At 44.2% G+C, this 24,501-nt stretch overlaps 1 protein-coding gene across 2 annotated transcripts in view; it reads right to left on the reverse strand.

Annotated features, from left to right (window-relative positions):
- Nucleotides 1–2,772: 2,772 nt before the first annotated feature.
- TSC22D1 (TSC22 domain family member 1) overlaps nucleotides 2,773–24,501 on the reverse strand; it is a 346,738-nt gene continuing 325,009 nt past the window's right edge. Inside the window, exon 3 of one of the 2 annotated variants that reach the window (XM_085621820.1) lies at nucleotides 2,773–4,038. In XM_085621820.1, coding sequence (XP_085477946.1) covers nucleotides 3,802–4,038 — 237 coding nt within the window. In that variant the 3' untranslated portion in view covers nucleotides 2,773–3,801. The remainder of the gene's footprint in view (nucleotides 4,039–24,501) is intronic. The other variant, XR_014967722.1, reaches the window with a different exon arrangement.

Consider the following 24,501-nt stretch of genomic DNA (forward strand, 5'->3'; position numbering starts at 1 on the left):
GGGATACAGTCCTCATCAAGGCAAAGGTCCTGGACGGCAATAGTTGGTCTGATTGGGTGTGCTGAGAGTTAATGCCATGTTAAGCCAATATTGCTTAAGCACACAGGGACAAATTGCCTTGAGGCAGTCATTTCTTATTCTGGGTGGGAAGGTCCACGTGGCACACAACTAGCAAGTGTTGGAGCTAACCACATATTTAGCCAGTTCATGTTGGTGCAACAGGTATATAGACTTTTCTTCAGTGGAGTAGATTGCTCTGGCACAACTCGACAATTGCCATGCTTATGCCCACCACAGTCACTTTGGGCAGACGAACCAGTGCTGTACGTCTTATCCAATCCCTTCTTCAGTAGTGCAAGCTGATCAGGTGTACTCAGGCTAGTTACAAAGCTGCAACGGCAGGGATGATGGGATTCAGTTAGGCACACTTCAGAAGTGCTGCTGGTTCTCTGCTTAGATTCAGTGACCGACTCCAAGTCAGAAGCGTGCCAGTCACACTCTTATTGAGTCTCTGATGGACTGACTACAGCACCAGGGTTTACAATGTTTGTCTACAACAGAGATTTCCTCATGCATGGCCATTTCACTCTTTCCATCAACAGGCAGGCCTCTCTGTGCATTCCAGGACAGGTAGGGAAGTTCTTCCTCCAGATCAGACTTCAGATAAGGTCTCTCTACTGCTAGGAAGCTGGCCGTTAGGCAGACACCACCTCTGGCTGTGCAGCGGACGGTCAGTAGTCTGTGGAGCACCCGCATCCTTGATCAAAGACAGCATGAAACTGGAGCAACAAGTGGTTCAGCTGCTCCCATTCTTATAGCGGTATAGGAGACAGGGGAGGTCTAAACTTTCAAAACCTCCTTGGGTGGGTTATATTTTTTTGCATGTCCTTCTCAGGATATCTTCCAGACACAACCTTTGCCTTGAGTGATCCTCTTCACAGCAGGATAATTTCCAGGCTGGAGCACCCACAACAGAGGCACAAAAAGGTTTGAGCTGTATGGTCCTGAATATCATAGCCAAACTTGATGGTGATCAGGAAGAGAGACAACAGGCAAGCCCTTTTCAAAAGGCCTCTTACATTGACAAAAGGAACTGCATTCACGCCATTAACTCCTACCATCCACCAAATGGAAGAGTCCGATAAGACTTATCAGAAGTCCTCTGCATCAAAGGAACTAATCAAATTATTGTCTCCTCCTTCCACACTGGTCTAGGTTCCCTCCCTATAGTCTCAGGAATGACTGAAATACACTTTCACTGTCTGGGAAAGTAACCTCACCTTCATCGTGTGCACAGACCTGTGCCATTCGTGTTCGCTCATACAGTGTGTAACTCACTAATTGCATACCATACAAATACATCCATGCACTCAGGATCTGTGTTACTAATCAATCTATTTATTATGGCTTGATATAAAGGCTTATAATACAAACATTAAAAACATATATCTAACATTAATGATTTGGCGACAAGCATCAAGGTACAGCCACTAGTCCAATTAAAACCAATCAATGAATAATCCAAATTTTAAAGCTCGACTGGTGCCTTTCGTCACAGATTATGACAAAGCATTTTCAAAGAAGTTTATTTGGGTGAGGCCCTTGTTTCTTTGTTTTTTTTAACATGGTGTCTAGTCGCCTTCCATGGTGACCTTATATACAATGCTATTGGCTGAAAAATATCTTTTGAGTCACTGCAATAGCAAAATAAAAGGGCCTCATTACTGCGCCAGTTATGTTTAATAAAAAGTGGTGGTAAAAAGGGGTTTTGTGCATGCTGCGATTTTTTGCATAAAAGCATAGCCGTTTCAGCGCCTCCAAAAGAGCACTTACCCCCAGATCCCACTTGTCTTCATCCCCTTCATCACAAGTGAGATATTACTATCTCGCCACAGAGAAAAAAACAGATGAACACTAGTATCTACTGCCCCACCCCCTTTTACTGGAGGAAATATAAGCAGTACCTACCCAGCATTCCTCCTTTTTTTCTTTCTAGGCCGACAGCATGAAGAGGACAACGATGGGGCTTGCTCCTGTGGGACTTGGGGGACCCATTGATTGTTTTGTCCTGGCCAGCATTTCTGCGAGGCAGGGGTATTGGTCAGAGCAGTTTTGCGCCTGTCTGCGGGAAAGACGCGTAGTGTATTGAAAGCACAGCGCGGGGATCCTGTGGTTTTCCTGACAGGCGAGGCTGTAGAAGCGGTGACTGAAGGAATATAAACCATTTCAGTGTTAGCAAAGGTAGTGATCGGCTAGTCACTTTGGCTTGAAGATGAATGAAGGATAATGGAACAAAAATAATTTGTGTGTTGCTTCAACAGGTGGCAATCAAACTTGACTGAGAGGACACCAAAACGGTTGTGTTTGGTAAGAAGCGAGAAGGATACAGTACAGAGATTTGCTAGAACCACCACAGGTAGGGAGAACAGTGGAAAGATGGAACTCAAAGACACAAATAAGAGAACCATGACGTAAGCAGTGAACCACCGAGTTGTTCTACTAGTAATGCCTACGAGAACAGCTGCATGCAATGAAACATTTGCAATATGGTTAAACTAAATATTTACTTGAGTCACCAAAATTGTTCAGTTTCTACCAAATGGAAAACATTAATCCCTGTAAAATTGCACTTGTTGGGTTAAAAACTACAATTGCTGCTCTTTGCAGCAAGCCAAACCAAATGTACACAAGTTAGGAAATTGCTCAAAAGTAAGGAAAGATTTTATTCAAATGTTCCCCTTCATACATAATTAAATATTTAGACACTTAATGTACCAACAATGTATGCTTTATTGAAAGTTGACAAGTGCAACAGTTAAATACATTGACGTGTTACAACTGTTTAGAGAACATGCACAACATCTGCATTTGCCATAGAGATCATATGCAAAAACCTTATTTCTTAGCAGGAATTGATCAAGTGTCTGGAGTGTTTCACTATGAACCAAAAACTTCAATTACAGAGATTGACTTCAAGATACTCAGCAGCCAGTGCAAATTCAAAAAAAAAAAAAAATACACAAGTAGCACTACCCTGCCAAGTTCTAAACAGTTGTGTATGTGCATTCTTCTTTAACAGCATTAAAAAAAACTATTCAAACATTTCATTTCAGCCAATGAAACAGCTAAATTTCAATCTGTACAACCTAAATAGTAGTTACAGGTTTCTATTTTACAGAGTACTTACACTACATACACAATATACATTGGGCAAATAACCTTCATTGTAGTTTTCACAGTTCCCAACTGCAATGCATGTCACTGGCTCTGAACGCTTTAGAACACCTTCCCTCTGGGGGAGCCAACATTCGCACTTCAGGTGACGGGCATCAGCGCGTTTCACTGGCATCGCCCTCTAGCTTGGTTGCTTATTTCAGTCCCAATCACATTCCTTCTCAGTGGGATTTGCTGCTTAGTTCAAGCCATCTCCAAACTTCCTCACTTGAAAGCACTTGTGTTAATTAGTTCCATGACTGCACGGATGGAAAAAGACACGCAGCTGCTCCCAGAGGACTGCTTCCTCGATAAATAATCTTAGGAGATGCAGCGGCTTCCGTCTCCATTGCACGGTGCCAAACCCACGAAAGAACAGTTTAATTCACCACTCCAAAAAGTTAAACTCCTTCAAGCAAAAAAAAAAAAAAAGCGCCAAACGAGTGCCTAATACTGAATGTCGTGAGGAGCTCCTGTAGTGGTCAGGCGTCCCTGGCAACGGGGCGTGCAGTACAACGGATGGGTGAGAGAATGCCCGCGAACGGGCGGCTCTTAGCGTGTCCTCTGTCCCAGTCTGTCTGGTCCAAGCTATGCAGTGCCAGGGGGGCCCGAGGCCGGCGGTGCAGGGGGCTGAGAGGAGGATGGTGGAGAGCCTGTCTGCAGCTGGGCCTGGAACTGGGCCATCTGTTCGGGGCTCGCTAGAGTCTTCAGCAGGCTGTTCTCCTGCTCCAGCTGCGAGTTCTTCTCGATCAGCTCTTTTATTTGCTCCTTCAGAACTTCCACTTCCTCCCTCACAGCATACATCAAGTGACTTTTCACCAAATCCTTAAAAAGAAAGAACAAAAATACCGTTAATGCTCGCCAACTATCAGCGACGCTCAGTGCATACACTATTGCATTTTATAACTGCTGAATTAATCGCATCAATCGGGAAGGTTAGAGATGAAGGTGCTAAAAAAAACATCTCATTCAGGACGTTTTACATGTTTATTTATAAAAACAATAACTTATAACGACAGTCTTCACTTTCAAAATGCTGGCACGCCAAGTGTTTATTCTATCGACGGACAGCTCCTGTTTGAACTACCACTATCCCAAGACGAGCACCACCGGAGTGGCAGGAGCCACACATTCAGGAATAATAACTTTCCAGACCATCGGCTTCAATCTGACTTGCAATCAAAAGCATTTATGTGGAATGGGATGAAAGCCTCCAATCTAAGCAGCGCGACTGACGATTTACTGAAAAAGTAAAAACTGGCTACAAACCATGTGTAAAATGGATTGGCAGAGTGAAGCCAAATATACTGATTTGGAGCCTCAGCAGAGCCCAGAAATATTTTGAGATTTGTTCTGAACTATCCCGTCGGGTGGGTTGTGCCTCGGGAACATGAAAGCAGCACACAAATAACTGCGCGAAGCCACTCAAGTATGCATGTGCGCTATATACAGCAGGGGTCGTTACTATAGAATTTCGTCCACAGAAAGCTGAGACCGAGTCAAACAAGAAGCATTACAAAGGGTCGCCTGCATCTAATGCACCTCGATGAAATGCGCGCATTAACAAAACAACCTGCTATATGGATTTATTAATATGTCTTGAATAATATAAATGGATTCTAAACATTTTTACTATACAACCACTGTAACGGACCATCTGGAAAAAGGAACGCCATTTCACAAGATGGCACAGAACTTGCTGCATTAGATGATGCATGCAAAATTTATCACCAACTTACTAACGGCAGCAACATGCAGTCCACACGTCAAAAGTAGGAAGGTCACGGAGCTCAATCGGCTATACACATTTAAACCAAGTACGAAGAAAGCTAACAGGCTTGGCTTTTATATGGTTCAAGTGCTCAGCCAATATCCCGATACAAGGACTGGTAACCCTATTCGCAGATAAAGCAACCTACATAAACTCTTGCGCATAAGACATCCAGGACCACTAGACATGCAGGTAGTAATGCCCCCACATTACTAATTAATAGTAACCAAAGGGGCAGAGGAACAGAAGAGACAGATGGATAGGCCTAAGCTTCTAAATCAATTAACATTTAACCTCTCTGTTGAGAAAATTAAATCTGATAGGCGGAAGCGTCAAGTACTAATCAATCTAAAACATATTCTCTCAGAAAGTACTTTAGGCTTCCTTTCACACCCAAACCTTGAAACATATCTGGGTCCTCTGCAGTTTGATTCCATTCTCGGTCTTGGGCATATCACACATGCAATTAAGTATATTAATATCTTACAGATCGACACATGACACACAACACTGTCAGATCACTAGATGAGCTTTCACAAGTGTTGAAACCTCTGTGTCAAAAATACAAACAGAGGTTTCAACAGAAAGTAACCCACAAATGTAAGTCCAGGACTAGACACATGGGGAGATAGGATACCCCTAGATGAAAACCACTGTCTGCAAGCATCAATGTTATCAAGTTTACTTTGATGTATTAAACATATATTTAATGTTAGATTCATAAGTTGGGTTAATTTAGGTTTCCTACTTAGAAAGGCGTTTCCTATTTCTTTTTTTATAGCATACCTGCATTTATTTTTAGGCATTTTAAACTATTTCATTACCCTCTTTATATTCCTCTGATGGTTTAAAATGTCCTGTAATTATTACTTGTATGTAACAGGAGTATAACCCATAGACCACGTTGAGCTGTGGGTAGGTGCGAGAGGTAAAAAAACAACAATTCTCAACTGGTATGATTATACAGGACAATTAGAAATGCATGTACAACACATTGCAAGGAAGAAAAAGGGAGACTCAGTTCAGATTTTTGAATGGTGCACTTGGCATCATATATTTACAAAACGCAATAAAGTACAGTTGTAGCAGCACTGTAGGCATGAAATGCGAAAAAAAAAAACCCGAATTGGACTTAGTGCTCAATTGTGTAAGTGACACAAAAAGTGGCGACGCGAGTGACAATGTGTAATCAGCGGAAAACGGTGCCACATACAATTGGTGGCTATTATTTGCGCTGACCGTTCAGCGCAAGTAGCGCATTACTCTCTGTGGTTCAACCAAATAATTGTCTTCATTGAACAAACTTGTTAAATAATTGCTAGAACCACCAACACTCACTGTATATATCTATCCACCAATTGTATGTTGCGCCGTTTTCCGCTGATTACACATTGTCACTTGCGTTGCCACTTTGTGTCACTTACACAATTGAGCACCAAGTCCAATTCGGGTTGTTTTTTCGCATTTCATGCCTACAGTGCTGCTACAACTGTACTTTATTGCGTTTTGTAAATATAGGATGCCAAGCGCACGATTCAAAAATCTGAACTGAGTCTCCCTTTTTCTTCCTTGCATTGTGTTGTACATGCATTTCTAATTGTCCTGTATAATCATACCAGTTGACAATTGTTGTTTTTTACCTGTAAATATTACAACAGGCTATGAAGATTCTAATAAACCACTTGCTGTTGTCAATCAGCACACTAGCACACATGCTAAGCACAGGTCCCACCTAGTACCAGGCTGAAGAAAAAAAAAAATCACATAAGGAGAGGATTTCCTTCTACAAGTGTCTTCAGAGTAAACACTGATGCGTATGATGTCACTCCTGTAGAAATTTCTTTAACATGCATTTACCTCTGACACCATTGATCACAATTGTATTTTTTCTCAGCAAGCCTGTTTAATGACTGCGAGTTTTAAGTTAATTATTACACGTGTGTTGCGAAATGAAAAAGTGTTCTTTCTGTTTCAAACAATCAGAGATTGTAATAATTGACTTAAAACTCGCAGTCATTAAACAGGCTTGCTGAGAAAAGATACAATTGTGATCAATGGTGTCAGAGGTAAATGCATGTTAAAGAAAGTTATTGTATAGATTCTGGCCTCTGAATACCTTATTGAATCTTTCCCCCTTTTTTCATACTCCTGTAGAAATGACGCCTGAACTCTCCTCTCACTCACCCAAATCGCAAATGTAGCAATTTCACATAATACACTGGAGTCCCTTATTTCTAACCCCCCGAAAGAATCTTACAAAAACTCAGTGCCTTGAATAGCATTCATAAAGTTGGGCTTAACAAGTACTGTCAAAGCAAACACGCTTGGCTCTTGCATCGTACCTGCACACGCAGACACTTAAAACATAGATGCACTTGCACACAAATCAGCATACAGGCAATCCTATTCAAGCAGTCAAACACATAAGCAGGCACACATTTACACAGACCAAGACTCAAACCGTTATGTGCTGAAAGCGCCAGAAGTCGAAGGAGAGTATCACTGATGTGCCCTGGTGATACCGCGATGTGATGGAAGGTGTGTAACCAATGGAGTAGAAGACAAAATCTAACATGACAATAGTCACAAACACTGCAAATTGTACATGAAGTTATTGCACCTTATGCAGTTGTGTTAAGAGAACCCCCCCTCCACCCTCCCACACACACACAAAAAGTCCGTGACAGGTTGGCTGGGATTAAACAGTCAGCCTTCCCAGTGTCTTGAGGCCCACTGAGATTGTAAGGAAATATTTTTGAAGAGGTGGGATGTAAAGGCTGTCTTGAACATTGAAAGGAAGGGAACAGTTCTAATGTCATATAGCAGGTCATTCACTAAGGTGGGATGGGGAGACAGATTTGGAATCTGGAACCGGGGGCGCTTAGAGCTAAAAATGAGATATTTGCTGGCCAATCATAGGGAATAGCAAGAAAGGGTGTCCCATAGTTTTAAAGTGGGAAGTTGCATTGATGGGTTTAAATAAAGTAAGAAGTTGATATTTAGCTCAAGTTTTCAAAGGGAGACAGTCAAACTTTTGGAATTTGTCAGAAGTGGATGACTGAAGTAACGTTTTCACGTACTTGCATTTAACCAGTATTCATAATTCACTCCACAAACACAAGATTCCAGGGAATGGAATAGAAGGACATTTGTAAAGCGCATGGCTACCCGGAAGCGTCCCAGCGCTATAAACTGACACGGAGGAGACAGAAAGCGAAGGAAACATCGTGGTCTTTAATTGCTTACGAAAAGCCAGATGGTTGGAGACTGTGCGAAGGTGTAAAGGCAGAGAGTTCCAGAGTTTGGAGGCGTTAAAAGAAAACAGGCTGCCACTTCTGGACCTCTTGATCCTAGGGATCTCTGCTAGATACAGATCGTCTGACCGGAGATTCCTATAAGCTTTATAAGGGTGTATCATGGTTGAGTTAATGGGGGGACCAATCTCCTGCATTGACTTATGTGCCAGACACAAGGCCTGGAATCTAATGCGTTCCTGCACTGGAAGCCAATGGAGGGAGCGAAGAGCAGGTTTTGCAGATTGTATGTTGGTGGTTCCAGTCAGAAGTCTGGCGGCGCTGTTTTGAACCGATTGGAGTATAGCGACTGCTGAAATGGGGGCGCCCAAGTACATAACAATCCCATAGTCCAATCTAGAGAGTATGAGTGATTGGACCAGTACTTTTTTTGCCTGGGAGGGGAGGAGGGGCAGAACTTTTCGGGCCATTCTGAATAGGCCATAGCAGAGGGCAGCCGTCTTCCTAGCCCGCGTCCTAAACCTCAGGTCCTGGTGCAACCATATACCCAGGCTCTTATTTTCTGACTTCGGGACCGGGGCTGGACCCATGCTGGAAGGCCACATGGAACTGGACTTAAAACTAAGAGTATTGCCCAGTATCATAATCTCTGTTTTTCCTCCATTAAGCTTGAGCTGGGACGCGTCCATCCAGTTTGAAATGTCCTCTAGGCAGGTATACAGGACATGAGTTTTTTGGTCTGCTTGGTTTAACCCCATCACCAATTGCATGTCATCGGCATAGGTAATCATCCTGATTCCATAGGGGGCTACAATGGCTGCCAGAGGGGCCATATAAACATTAAAAAGCGCATGGCTAAGTGACGAGCCCTGGGGTAGCACTACTCAGCAGGGAGGTGGGTTTAGATGCAAAATTCTCTTCAAATACCTGAAAGGTTCTACCCTCCAGGAAAGAGGATAGCCATTGAAGCACCGTGCCATCTACTCCTATACTCCTGAGACGCCGGATCAGAGTTGAATGATTCACCGTGTCAAATGCGGCGCTCAGGTCTTGGGCAACTACCGCCCCATATCCCTTTTACCTGCACTAAGCAAGGTAGCTGAGAAATACGTTAATCAGACCCTCTCCAGATTCCTTGAAACCCACAACCTGCTCTACTCCTCTCAAACAGGGTTCTGACCGCGCCAGAGTACCGAAACGGCACTACTGGCAGTGGTAGAGGAAAGCAGGAAAATTCTTGACTCAGGAGTAGTAATGCTGCCGAACCTCCCGAGTCAAGAATTTTCCTGCTTTCCTCTACCACTGCCAGTAGTGCCGTTTCGGTACTCTGGCGCGGTCGGAACCCTGTTTGAGAGGAGTAGAGCAGGTTGTGGGTTTCAAGGAATCTGGAGAGGGTCTGATTAACGTATTTCTCAGCTACCTTGCTTAGTGCAGGTAAAAGGGATATGGGGCGGTAGTTGCCCAAGTCTGCCGGGTCCAGATTGGGCTTCTTAAGTAGGGCTTTTACCCTATCCCCTTTCCATTTAATGGGAACTATTCCAGTGGACAGTGAGGCATTAATCAGATTTGTCATGTTGGGGGCTATAATTGAGGTGACCTGTTTCAAAATATTAAGTGGAGCTGGATCATTAGGAGAACCGCTATTTACCGAGGACAGCAGGGTGATGAAAGTTTCCTGGGACAGAGTGGGAAAGGCCTCGAGAATGTGTTTCGGGGGGGTAGAGTAGGAGTCAGTCTGTGTGTGCAATGAGTTGCCTTCAGCATCCTTACATGGGAGGGATTCCAAGATATGCTGAACCTTGGTGGTGAAATACTCGGCTAGTTTGTTGCACCGTTAATCAGAAAGGTCAGGGGCTATTCGAGGGGCGGGGGCTTTGAGTAGTTTTTTGATAATAGTAAAGGTTTCTTTGGGCGAGTTGGCAGCTGATAAAATCCTACCCTCGTAATAGGAGGCCTGGGCTCTTCTTAGTTCTGCTTTATAGGCATGGATGGATGCCCTGTAATCCAGCTTTTTGGAGGGTAGAAAGTCTTTCATCCACTGTCTTTCCTTAACCTTGCAGCGCTGCTTTAAGGTGGGCAGTTCAGGAGAAAAACATGGGGAGTTGTGGGGCCCAACAGTCTTTTTTTATCCTGGTCTTTGGAAGGACAGCGATAAGTGACTCCTCTATCCAACTGAGAAAATCCTCGTTGGCTTTGACTGGGCACGGATTCAAGATACGTTTAGTTCTTTCCAGTGCCTGGGACTATTTCTCCAAGGGTAGCTTGTTCCAGGAGCGACCCAGGACCCAGGTAGTTTCGTAGGTCTGGAAATCTGTGGTGACCAAGATACGGTTACCAAGAAGTGATCCGAACACGGAAGTGGGACGGGGTCAGTCCCTTTAAAGTAATCTAGACTGGAGAACACCGAGTCGAGGAGGTGTCCTTTGGCATGAGTAGCATGTCCGATTTTTTGGGACAGTTGGAGAGATGTAAGGTCCAAGGTATGTGGGAAAGAAAATATACCAGGCTCCATAAAACTACTTTGCATGTTAGGCGATAAAATGTGCGACTCAAATGGTTTCTATGTGTATCACTTTTTCGTTCTACATGTAGTAATCCTGTGACAACAACAAATGCTGTAGCAAAAATACAGAGGACAAATCTAACTCTATGCCTGGAGTATGGCACGGACCACAAACAATTGAAAAGCCAGTAACATCACTTTTTGCCTAAAAGCAGATAGAAGTTTAGTCAAACAAGATGAAAGGATTTTTAATCAATGTGTTGATTCACCTCTTTGCATTTTGAAGCTCTACTACAAAGAGCTTTGCAGAACAAGCACTAAAAGAGCACCAGAATGCTTTCTCACTGAACGAGGAGGATGTTTTCTTGACAGAATTCGTCATCCACAGAAAATTTGGTTAGATAATTGAAAAGGCCAATACAGGTCAGCCAAGGCAAAGAAATACACCTCACTGAGAAAAGATCATTAATGTGTGGCACTATACGATGTATTGGGACCCAAGCTCTAGAAGAACAAGATACTTTCTACAGTACAGTAATGTGTAAAAGCAAAACAAAGAAGAAGCTGACAATTGGAGGACTGTGTAGCACCGTTTGACATCAAAGTTTGTGTCTCCTCACAGACACATCTATTGAGGGCCTCAGAATGGAGAAACTCAAATAAAATGCACTTTTCCAACAAACAATTAGATGGCATAAGTGTTGTAAATATGATACCGCACACCAGTAGAAGTTCAGAGTCTTTATTAGTGACCATCCGCTCTCAAACTGACTGGAGCTCACCTGAACATTCTAAGGTGGGCTCCCTCGGAACATACTACTTTCTGGTTGGGGAAGGGGTGTAGGGAGATACCAACTACAACATACATAAAGATTATAACACATCTCCCTTTGAAGGGATTACAAAACATTGGGAAACACAAAATTCATTCAGTGTTTACAACTCTGTCTTTGCTCCATGTCTGTCCATTGTCCAGGCGAACAACACTCTTGCTTGTGCTTACCACTGTTTGAGGTGCTCCGAATTTGCTCGTTCCCGGTTGCACCCTACCCGGTTTCCTGACCCACACTTGGGAGTTGGGTTTTATCTCTACCTCTTTAGCTCCATGTTTCCCATCGTACCAAGCTTTGTACTTCTGTTGATGAGACTCTAGACGTCTCTCCACACGACCCAAGTCTGGTACAACTCTTCTTCCTCCCCCCAACCACTTTGGGTTCATCTTGGTGCTGGGTTCCCTTCCTCTGAGAAACACAAACGGGGATATTCCTGTTACCCCATTGGGCGTGGTGTGATATGCCCATAAGGCTTCTCTCAACTTTTCTTCCACATTCAACCCATTGGTGATGGCCAGTTGTATCTGCTCTTTGATCATCCGATTTACCCTCTCCACTAACCCATTGGCTTTTGGACAATAGAGAGCAGTCCTTTCATGCTTTATATTGAGTTCTTCCAAAAACTCTCTCATGTTATCAGAGACAAACTGCACACCATTGTCCGTTACCAGGGTAGCGGGGATTCCTTCGTACACAAAGATGTTTTTTAGAAACGCAATGAGATTGGAAGTTGTGGTGGACGCTGTAAATTTACAATTCACCCAATGGGAAGTGTAATCCACCAACACGAACATGAATCTTTTCTGTGTCCCCAGTATGTCCATAGGACCCACAATGTCCATAGCTAGTTTAGTCCATGGAGACATGGGTACATTTATGGGGGCCAAAGGAGCACAGTGGATAACTTTGCTTTTGTCACTTCTCGCACAACTGACACACTCCTTTACTGCTCTCTCCACCTCCGAATCCATTCTAGGGAACCAAAAGCAACTCCTCACTTTGTTCTTGGTAAGGCTCCTGCCCAGATGCCCCTCATGGGCCAGATCTATGACCCTTTTCCTCAGCCCTTCTGGTGGGACAATTTTCTCCCCCCTCTGCAAGCGGCCAGCTATGATGGACAGTTCAAATCTGACTTCCCAGAAATCTTTAACTATGTCAGGGATCTCCGATAACTTGTCAGGCCAACCCTTGACAATGAGTTCTTTTAACATACCCATGGCCTTGTCTTCCTCCATGCCCTTATTCCATTCTGCATCAGTCAGCGAGGGGAGATGCACCGCGCAAATGGGAACATCTAGCACTTCCTCACTGTATTTACCTTCGACGGGTAACCTTGACAAGCAATCTGCAATCACATTTTTTGGCCCCGGTAAGTACTCCATTTTGAAACTAAAGTTTTCCAGCCCCAGCACCCACTTGCTTATCCTAGGTGACATACTTTGTGCTTGTTTGGGGGAAAACATGAATGTGAGTGGTTTGTGGTCTGTGTGAATGGTAAACTTGTTACCCCACAAAAAGAATTTGAAGTGATGTACTGCCCAAAAACATGCTAATGCCTCCCTCTCGATGACCGAGTAATTGCGTTCTGCCTCACACAAAGTACGGGAGGCAAACGCTATCACTCTGTCCTCCCCATCACCTTTTTGGGATAACATGGCACCCAACCCTTTGTTGGAGGCATCAGTGGTCAAAATGGTGCTCTTTTTTGGATCAAAAGACCCCAATGCTGGAGATTCCAAAATGCACCTTTTTATCACCTCAAACATCCTACTGTGTTCTTCTTCCCACACAAATGCCGTATTTTTCTTCAGCAGCTCGCGAAGGCCCACACATAAATCTGCAAAATTCCTGACAAATTTGGACATGTACTCCACTAATCCCAAAAAGGATTTGAGCTCCTCCTTATTGGTTGGGTGTGGGGCCTCACTGACAGCTTGGATTAAACTATGCTTGGGCCTAAACCCCTCTTTGTTGATGGTGTGCCCCAGGTAGTCTACAGATGTTACCTTTATCCTGCACTTGTCCAGTTGAACAGTTAACCCTGCCTCACTTAATCTGTGACACACTGCATTGCATGAAGGGTGGCGTCATGTGCCTCCTCTGTGTCCCCATACATCAGAATGTCGTCTTGGAAACACAGGGTGTTCTTTACCCCTCTCAGTACCTGCTGCATTATTTTCTGAAATACGGAGGCTGCAGAGGCGAGACCAAAAGGCATTCTCACAAACATAAACGCCCCAAACGGTGACGTGAATGCCGTCAACGGTCTTGACTCGGGATGCAGCTCTACTTGGTGATAAGCTCTAGACAGATCGATAACTGAAAAATAACATGCCTTGCCCATGGTGCTTAACATCTCATTTATGTTGGGGAGAGGGAATCTCTCCACCCAAATGTTTTCATTCAAAGAGCGTAGGTCCACACAGAGGCGAATACCTTTCCCATTACCCTTGGATGCTAAAACTAGGGGCGCAAGCCATTCGGTGGCCTCAACGGGTTGTATGACCCCTATTTCACAGAGTTTATCTAACTCTTCCTTAAGAGTTTCTCTCAAATGAAAAGGTACTGACCTAGTCTTGTGTACCACAGGTTTGGCTCCAAGTCTGATTTTTATTCTGTGCTGAAACTCACGTAGTTTACCCAATTTCTCAGTGAAAAGTTTGGGAAACCTCATCTGTAGACTCCCTTCATTGCTACCTCTGTCAACCATAATCACTTGATTCTCACCATTGGGATCCACCTGATCCCCAATTCTCTCTGGTGCTGCCACCCCAGAAGATTAGCCCCATGCTCAACAATGTACACACTCCCCTTCGTGGACCTCCCTTTGAAATCAATGTTGCTATACAGCATGCCCACCAGGGGTATGGGATGTCTCGTGTACCCTTCAGGTTTGATGTCAGGAGTCTCTAAAATCTCTCTTGACCCCCCCAATGACTCTTCAAAATCATGCACATTCACTAACGTGAAGGGGGAACAGGAATCTGCATACACTTCCAGGGGTTTGTTATTGAACATCACAATACATTTCGGGTAATTTTGTTTTCCCCCCACCGCCATGCTCCTCACTTGGAATACATATTTTGCATGAGGTTCCTCACCACCACTAACCGCATTCACCATGTTATTAAACCCTTCTCTGCACACTCTAGCTAGGTGTCCCCTCCTGTTACATTTCTTACACATGACACTTCTGGCAGTGCACATAGGGTTATTCGCAAGATGGTTACTGCTACCACATCTATAACATTTTGCACTATGCCCTTCTCTACTAGCTTTTGTGGCTTGGGTTTCCTTCGTGTTCCACTTGTTAGACACCTTACAAACTCCTTCACTTTGCTCATCCACATGTACTTGTGCCACAACCTCTTCTTTAACTTTCATTTCTTTTACGCATTTTGCCGTATGTTCCACAGATTGCGCAATGGCCACCGCATCTTTCAAAGTGGGATTTTTGGCTAACAGTTTCTCCTGAATCCTGCTATTGTTTGTGCACCTGACCAGTTGGTCGCGTATGAGAGAATCATTCAGATCCCCAAATTCACACAACTGCGTTAGACCCCTTAATGTTGCAATGTAGTTACTGATCGACTCACACTTCCCTTGAACTCTGGTGAAAAACTTGTGTCTTTCCAACACGACATTGACCTTATCCCCAAAATGTGCCTCCAGCTTCATCAGTGTCACATCAAAAACATCAATGCCCTCATCATCCTCCAGCTCAGGCTCCGGAAGAGTTTCGTAAACTTTGCGACCATGTACACCTAGATTGTGCAGTAAAATATGCTGTTTCCTCAGGGCTGAAAACCTTTCACCTCCCATGGCAATGAGATATGACTCAAACAGTTTGGCCCAATCTTTCCAGTGGATATCCGGGTCCCCACAGTCGTTCAAAAAGGACGGGGGTTGACTCATGCCAGGTGTTCCCATAGTGACTACTATGACTGAGCCTCTAATATAGAAAATCAAATCCGGATAAAATGCGGGAGGAATCTTTCTACACAAAAGATACCTGAGGGACCCCCCTTCGCTTGAAAGCCACTAGCTCACTGTTCTGGGTACCTGATGATTTACAACAGTAGCAGGAAAATACCCTATGCCACACAAACTTTGTGCACTCACCCCAGTCTCAAAGGAGGCAGATTGGATAACTTTGCGCCGTTGACCGCTGCTTCTTGCACCACCAAATAAAGGAAATCGCTACAAAACGGGAAGAACAGCTGACGCGGCTGGATCCCGGCAGCGCTGACAGAAACTGACAGGGACCGGTCCTACGCGGCTGGCGCGCCGGCTCCTGAGGGAGGATATTACCTCACAGGACGTCCGCTCGCTGCAAACCCAGGACGAAGCTGCCTGCCTAGCGCTCCTCACGTCGTCAGCGAAGAGTTGACAGACGCCCGTACCTCCACGACTCCACCGACGGGCGATGCAACAGGCATCCAGACACACCTCCACCCGAGACTGTCTTGCAGCGCGCTGCTCTGCCCGCCTCACATCAGATCCGTCCGATTGGGGAGTCTCCTCAGCAACTCACCACACTTCCAGACACAAGTCAGTTGGAACCACAGCACACTTCCCAATACCAGAAGCTGGAACCGCTGGTCCTGCAGCAACCTTCAAACCGAAGCGCTCCAGAGGAAAAGTGTCTGCCTCCTCACCGACACCCTGGAACAGACTGGATCTGCGAGATCAGGTAAGTGCCTTCACTGTGATAATCTATTGTACTTCAGAAATTCCATGACGCTGTAAAGTAAAGTCCCCGTCACGTAATCCACGGAGCGATCGGCTCCTCAGAAAAGTCACAACAGGACAGCTGTCACTCCAACTCCAACCAATATGTCGCAAACAGCAAATAGGAAGATAGCACGCTGTCCTTCACGGAGCTTGCCCTCCAACCACTTCGAATGCTTCCTGCATGAGCACTTTGATAGAAATTATTCTTCTTCTTGAGAGAATGAAACAGAGGGGAGATGGCCACCTGCCCCCTTCGCAGTCCGTCGCTCGTCGCCAGTGTTGTAAATATGATACCGCACACCATTTGAAGTTCAGAGTCTTTATTAGTGACCATCCGCTCTCAAACTGACTGGAGCTCACCTGAACATTCTAAGGTGGGCTCCCTCGGAACATACCACTTTCTGGTTGGGGAAGGGGTGTAGGGAGATACCAACTACAACATACATAAAGATTATAACAATAAGCTTTATACAAAGACTGTAAATAAATACGTATAAATTACCTAGATCAAACTTCAAAACCGATATTACAGGTAATTTGATTTCTTTCAAGTCTTAATTTCATACTTAAATTACATGCATTATAACAACAACAAAAAACATGGGCTGATCTTCAACTACCAGCATCGCAGACTATAACAATCTGTAAATTAGTCAAAAGAGCCGCTGCATTCTCGCTGGAATGATGGGGCCTGGTGAAATCAGTGAAGTGGTGGTTGGGTGGTCATTGGAACCAACTGATGAAAAAAAAATGCCAGGGAATACCCTTCTAATCGTGCTTCAATTACAGACAATGGTTTAGATTTGGTCCAAACAACATTACCTCAAATAAAAAACAATTACAAACCTAAACAGCATTAATCTCACAAATTATTTGTTAAGTCATATCAAATATAAAAACAACCCAACAAGCACAATAATTACCTGCGGTAAAGCCCTTTCTGGTGGATAGACTAACCACAGATTACTCACCTTTAGCAAACTCGCAATATGCTACACTGGGTCTGATGTTTTTCATAGCAGTACTCTTGCACCCCATTAGATAGCGCTGTGCGGCTCCAGTTAGCTTTGTTCCACTAAAGAGGTGCCACATATAAGCACCAACCCTGCACACTATCAACAGTTTCTTCCTTAACTCTTTATCCATCCTCAGATGCAGCGCACAAAAAAAACTGGAGATACTAATGAGCAGATCTCACATTTTTAGTGACCTTCTATGATAAGAAAAAGGTCACTTCACAGAATTGAGAGTGGAAGGGTAGCGAGGAATCTACATTCAGCGCATCCACCGGAAAGAGCGTTACCGAATGTAAATAACTTGTTCTTCTGATGGATACTTATCAGCTTCGTCACCTTTAGAGTAGATATCAAAGTACTTTCCAAGGTGGATGGTGGGCTCAGACCAAAAAGTCCTGCAGGACCAAGCTTGCAAAATGCCCTTCACGTTACACCTGGCCGTCAAGGCCGTATTGTTTCTTGACAATGTGCACTGACAACGGCATCACGGCCTGGTAGATTTCAAGACCGTTCTATATGTCCATTAGGGACTTATACCCAGCTACAGAGGGACATAATATCCCCTAGAGCAGCACTACACACTTTGTTTGAACAATGAGAGGGATCACCCTAATAAATAGTACCCACTCTCCCCCCAGTCATTGTTTAACACACCACTTTAGACTTCACTGACACTTAAACCCACGCACCCAAACGGCTTCTCAGCAAAAGATATCCAATAAAGAGACCCTTCGGGGGACCCGTAGGGCATTGCAGCACCTGCCCGACTAGGAGCATAGCCCAAATGATGAAGCATGACCTAGAGGCAGTTGCCAGAAAAATAGAAAAAAGAAAGTCCCTCAGCAAAAAGCAATTCTGGTATTTTACTGACCTCTTCTGGTCGTTTTCTATCAAGACAGTTAAATAGAGGCAGTTGAACAGAAAAAAAAAGTCCCTAAGCGGAAGCAGACAAGTCCAAGGGCTGATCTCCAGAGCCCACAAAGTACATACACATATAAGTAAGTATATACTAAAGTATATACAAGAGGTCTCGAATGCTCGCCCCAAAAAGGAGTCACAACTTTCAGTAAGAGGCCAACCTGGCCCTCAGAGCCAGCTTGTACGGAAAAATTTAATTGTAGGTCCAAGACCTAAGCAGCATATCTAATTACCACAGCAAAAGAGGAAATCTTTTGTTGGCAGCCAAAAGGTGAAATCAACCCTGCAACAGAGGAAGTATCATGCCCACTGGCCCCTAGTAAATGCATGTACAAACTGTCATCATAGTGTGGGAGAAAATTGTCCCCCATCATCATTATCTCTGAGAGATGGTAAACTCTAGTCAGAATCAGAAACAAAAAGCTGATAAGCCTCGGAGGACAGATCCAAGGTAGTGGGAGTGTACGGCCAATCAGACAGTACAGGAACTGGGTGTACTAGAGTAGAGACGGAGCATGACCTTGGTTGGGGGTAGAGACTAATTTGGTTAGGGGACAGACACCAGACTTGGAAGCAGAATTACCTCTAGTGCCCACAACATTGAGACTGGTAACAATGATAGAGTGACTGATACTGGTCTTGGAGAAAGGATGGAAGTATGCACAGGAGTAGTTGCAGAACCAGACAGGTTCCAGGTGCTCATACGGCACAGAGGACAACTCAACCTTCGGTAACCAGCCCCTTTAGCTCCAAGAGGTCCGAAGGCACACCAGGAACCGCCAGATGAGTGGCAAAAATACACAGCATGGCCTCCTTGAAGGTCTTGACCTGTTGCTGTGACATCAGTAGACTAGGAAATTGTGTATCCTCTTTGATTTTGACTTCAACTTCACTTCGATTCGGACTTCAACTTCAAAGATCATCTGTAGCAGGAACGGCCTGATGAGTGGGAGCAGGTCTGCGCCCTCGACTTGGAGCAGGGCTTGCGTGAGGTCCATGACTCCTTTCGATGCACAGCGACATACAGCTTTGCTTCACGGTCCCCATTCGCCTTAGGTATCCCTGAACCTTAACACCAAAGAGAAACCTCACACGGGCCAATTACTAACATCTGTTTTCAACAGTCACGGCATGGATAACCCCTGTAGTTTTAGATTGCCTGCATACGTTATACATCTGACTCACGAAATAAAAATGCCGATACCTCTGTAAATGTAATTCACAAATAATTATTTACAATATATATGTAAATGGTGCCTGGATATGTCCTGCAGAAAATACACGTTCCTTGTTGCTTGCAAAGAGTTTCAATGTCTTTTTAAAACCTTGTGAGTAGAAAAAGGTGTCATGACTTAAAAAGAAATATTATGCGGCTGGTCATCCACGAAAAATCAAAGTACTATATTCTAAAGAAATCAATGCTGGTAAATATATATGAAGTGCTGCAGGCCCCCACCAATGAAAATCACCAGCTGGAGAATTGTATTAAATAGGTGGTTCTGTGTGTCTTGTAAGTTCAAAGTAGGCTTGGCAGTTCGGGCTGGACTGTTCCCATGAGGCACAGGGTCAAGACTGATTTGCATATAGCTGTGTCTGAACTGGGGTGGCGAAGTAGGCTAAAGAACGATGATGGATTCAACCCAGATCTGTGACTAGGGGTGAGTGTCTGAAAAGTTTCAGTGCTCCGTCCATCATCCCCTTGTGTTTGCTTCAAAGTAGTACTTCTCAGAACAAGTAGTTAAGACTGCAGAAACACCTTTCCAACTTGGTCACAGTACAATCAGGTTTATGGAAGGAAGAGAATAAAGCAACTACTGCTACTAACTTACTGAAAGGCATTCCTAATGGGAGATTCAAGCAAAAACTTGCACTGAAGTTTTGGTATTGCCAAGTTTTTTGCTGCTGTGAAAAGACTGATTACAGCAGATACCTGTGGAGAAAATGTTTCTGGAATACATAAAGTCAACTTCAGAACTCTTGCGCACGAGTGTAAGATATTGTCATGGAGACATTCCATCCATCACCTAGATGGCAACCAGGGCCACATAGGACCTGTGGGAATAGTACATTTTCTATTGACAATTGAAGTAGTTACATGTATTAAATTGAGGCTTGTCTGTACATAGGATACTGTTTTCAGGGATGTGGAAGGTGCTACCTCCAACAATAAATCCCCAACATGTGAAGTGCATGATGTGTCTGACTTGCTGCTTGCGATGCTTTCTTAAAGGTTCGCTAACTAGGTAAATCAAGATAAGATCATGGATGTAACCGGTATACTTAAAACAAAGCAGGACAAATGTGCAATAACCTACATAGCCAACTGCAACCAAGAAGAGTGAATGTCAACCTGGTATTGTTGATCTGGCATGTACTTCAGAAATCCGATGGTTTTTTCACATACCATATAAAAGCGTGCATCCTGCCAATTCGTTTTGGAAAATAAGTCCCTGTTTAAGCTTACATAAATTCTACTTGCGCCATCAGCTTCTTGAATTTGTTAATGTGACCAGCCTAATAGTGAGATGAAACAAAAACTTGTTCCCAGTCATAAAGAAATGAAAAAAAAAACACTGCAAGATTACACATCTTTATAAGTAACATATTTACCAGATGACAACAATTAAACGCTATATTCCAGCCGTTGCAACGTTAGTTCGGAGAAGAAAATGTTCTATCACCCGGGAACTGCGCTGAATAATCAAGTTTAAGAAAAGGAAAAAGAAAAAAACGTCAGAGCGAATGCACAGAATGGTAATGCCAATGTTATGGGTGTAAATGACACTACTTCGAGGAAGCTATGTAACTAGTGCAGACCCCATAAAAAGAGGAGTATCTGCTTGCCACTGCACTACCTGTAGCCTTCTTTTCAAGGACAGGAGGATAAATGTATATGGAACACTCGTGCTATTTTAATCCATTTACATATGGGACTAGACTTGTGATTCTAAGTCTGGTGTGTCCTAAGAACTGTGACTACCTGTGCACGCATGGGAGGTCTTCAGTCAAAGATCATGCTGGGATACTGGTAGTCAAAATAATAAATTCCATGATTGAAAGCATTTGACATTTCCTAGTCGCACAACAGGCCAATCACATAACCTGAAAATCAGGTCTTTGCTGCTCTTGTTAATTTCCGCCAATTTGTCTCCATCAAGACAGAAAGGTTAGGGAACTGAATGCCTTCTTCAAGGCTGTCGGAGTAAGAAACAGACCCGGGTGCTGCAGCATAACGGCACTGCAGATCCTGTTTGTAGATATTGCCATGTGTACCACTCACACAAAAACCCAAAAAAGCATTGGCAGAGTCAAAACATTTCGTCTTTGGTACCTAGTGGCTTTGGCAATATTTTTAGTGATGGTGCACAGTATCCCCAATGTTGCGCAGAATAGTACGGCTAAAGATTTTTTTTATAAAACCTTTGGCTGGTAGAGTCACTTTGTAGATGCGCAGCTACAAAATGTTGTGGGTTTTGTCTTTATATTTACTGATCCGAGTTTAACAGTATACTAAAACAAACTAGTTTATTGCCATGACTCTATAAACTCCAAGGTGTTTCTTAGGAAAACCATGCTATTCATCAGGAATTGGATGAACAATATTCACTTAAAACTTAATTCTGAAAAAAACGAAATCATCATCCCCAAATATAAACTCCTGCATTGGACTCCTGCACACTGGCCCTGCTCCTGCTCCAAAGAATACGATTAAGAGCCTGGGAATACAGATCGACTCGGATCTTTCTATGAGAACGCAGATCGGCTCGGTTACCTCTGCATGTTTTTTCCAACTTCGGAAAATGCGAAAAATCAGAAGGTTTTTCAGCAGAGAGGCCAGCATCCAAATCATTATTTCTCAGATTTTATCAAAAAATGGCTATGCTAACGCGAATTACTTAGGCCTACCGCAAAATCAGAAACACTGTTTACAGATGACACAAAATCAATCCGCCAGAACTATCTACCAACAAGACAGACCCTGTTAAATCAATCCACTGCTGAAAGAGCTCCACTGGCTTATGCTCAGAACAGGATCCATCCTGTTTAAAGCTATGCATGGCATAGGTCCCAAGTACATATCCTCAAGAACTCACAAATACTCCCCTCAGCGCACACTAAGATCCATGCACAGTACTCAGTACAGGGACCCCAACTGTGGAACCCTCTCCCTATATCTCTGACATTAGAAACAGATCATCTGCGATTTAAGAAAAAGCTGAAGACCTGGCTTTTTATCCATGCTCACACGGGGAGACAGACTTCTTAACCAGTGTCTCCAGAATTGAAACCCAGCGCCAAGAGACCTGTAGGTGAATGTGCGCTTTAGAAATCCACAATAACATAACAGTAGTGCAACAGAAATTTTCTTTAAAGCTGGTAATCGAAAGCAACACAAGAGGGCGTGGGTGGTGGGAAGCAACAGTAAGAGCACAGGTAGGAGAAAGCAACACAGAAGTGGGGTGTAAGCAACAAAGGGTGGCAACAATGGTGGAAAACCAGCACACGGAGGTGGGCAAAAATGTGGACGGAGGAAGAAGCAAGTCTATGAGAAAGCAACGCAGGGGCAGAAGCACTTAAGGGCCAGTGCAACATGAAGCATGTAGAGGATTGAGGAAAAGCACAGGCAGTGCAGGGCTAGAGTCTGGGTACCACGTGGGTGGACAGCGTCCCCCCACTAATTTTACCGGGAACTCGATAACTGGAGCAAATGGAGCCACACTTTCACTCTCTGGCCTCTCTGGGACGAGATTGGAGCTCATCCAGAACGCTGCTCAAGCGCTGGCTTCTCTGATGCAATCGCATCTAAGGGGTGAGCGAGGGGAGGCAATGAGTCTGATGGCGCAAGCCACCTTTCGTGACGTCACTTCCTATTGTGACGTCAGCGTCCCCCCACTTCTTTTTTGCGGACTTGTGCCCTGAGGTAGTGCAACACGAAGTGAAGGGAAGATAAGTACACGAGGGAGACAGCTGGAAAAAACATGCACTCGCATAAGACTGCTGAACATAGTGCTTGAAAAATAAGCAGTGGTAGGACACAAGTAATGAGGTCATGCTCCAGGGGACTGGAACACAAGAAGAAGGAAAGGCCACACGAACAAACAAAAGAAGCAAATAAGATTAACAAAGACAACCAATGTTAAGCAATGGGCAGGCATTAAACACACTGTAAACGGACAATAGGTATTTTCACAATCAGACAGCTTAGGCTGTTTGGTAGGAGAGATGTAAAAAGAGCCCACATGAGATGCCATCACAACCTTGCACTATGCTTCTTTATCGCCCAAAACCTCAAAGCACTGCAGGACACTGCTGAAACACCCACAACCAGTAGTCTGAAAGGCCATCGACCTATTTAATACTGACAAGGGTCGAAATATAGCCCCTGCTAATACTGATGACCAAGGTGGTAAAAGTACATACCAGTGAAGAGACTAACATGAACCAGTGTACTTCACACTAAAGGGAAAAATATAAACAACCACAATTCATTGTTTTCACACATCGTGACCTTTTACTGAAAGGTTGGATGAGAACTAGTGGAGGAACGTGCATTCTACACCCATCTGAGAGGATAGCGCGTGTCACTGTGCCTCGTGGTCTTCTGCGTCAAACGTGTGTGAAGATCCAGAAGCAGATCTTCATTACCCAAGAGTACCAGAGCATCATTCAATCATCTGAAGAGCACCAGTTTTTTTTATTGGTTTAAACCCTGCCAATTTGTAAAAACCTTTTCCTAAGTTTATAAAAATGGTTAGATTACTCGAGAGTGCAATCGCAAACACGCGACTGATCTGCCTAGTATGGACATCCCATCATCTAACGAACCCTGCGAAAGCCAAGTATGATTAAATAAAATACGAGTGAGTGGGGTGGGGTAAAAGGGAGCATTGCTACAACAGTGTGGGTATAAACTTTAGCATGGACAGCAGGAAAGCATCACTACTGTATCTAGGCGTCCCACTGACAGATGTCTCAATATTTGTTTGTAAACCTTCCTCGGGCTCTGGACTAGGCCGGCCACAGCCGGTTCTGTCGGTGTCACATTAGTCCCGCCCTCAGCGCTCTCGCGGCCTGTGACACCAAATGACGTCACAGGCTGCAATGCAGGACCAGCCAATCACAGCAAAGCACTATAAATAGAAGGCGCGGGAGGCTGCCTATTTGCCTAGCAACAGTGGGACGTAAAACGGGGAGGGTAGTGATATCGCGTGAGAAGAACGATTAACGCTCCAGTGCACAGAAAATCCTGGCGCACAGC

Source organism: Triturus cristatus, chromosome 8, assembly GCF_964204655.1.
Source record: "Triturus cristatus chromosome 8, aTriCri1.1, whole genome shotgun sequence".
In the NCBI taxonomy this organism is placed as follows: domain Eukaryota; kingdom Metazoa; phylum Chordata; class Amphibia; order Caudata; family Salamandridae; genus Triturus; species Triturus cristatus.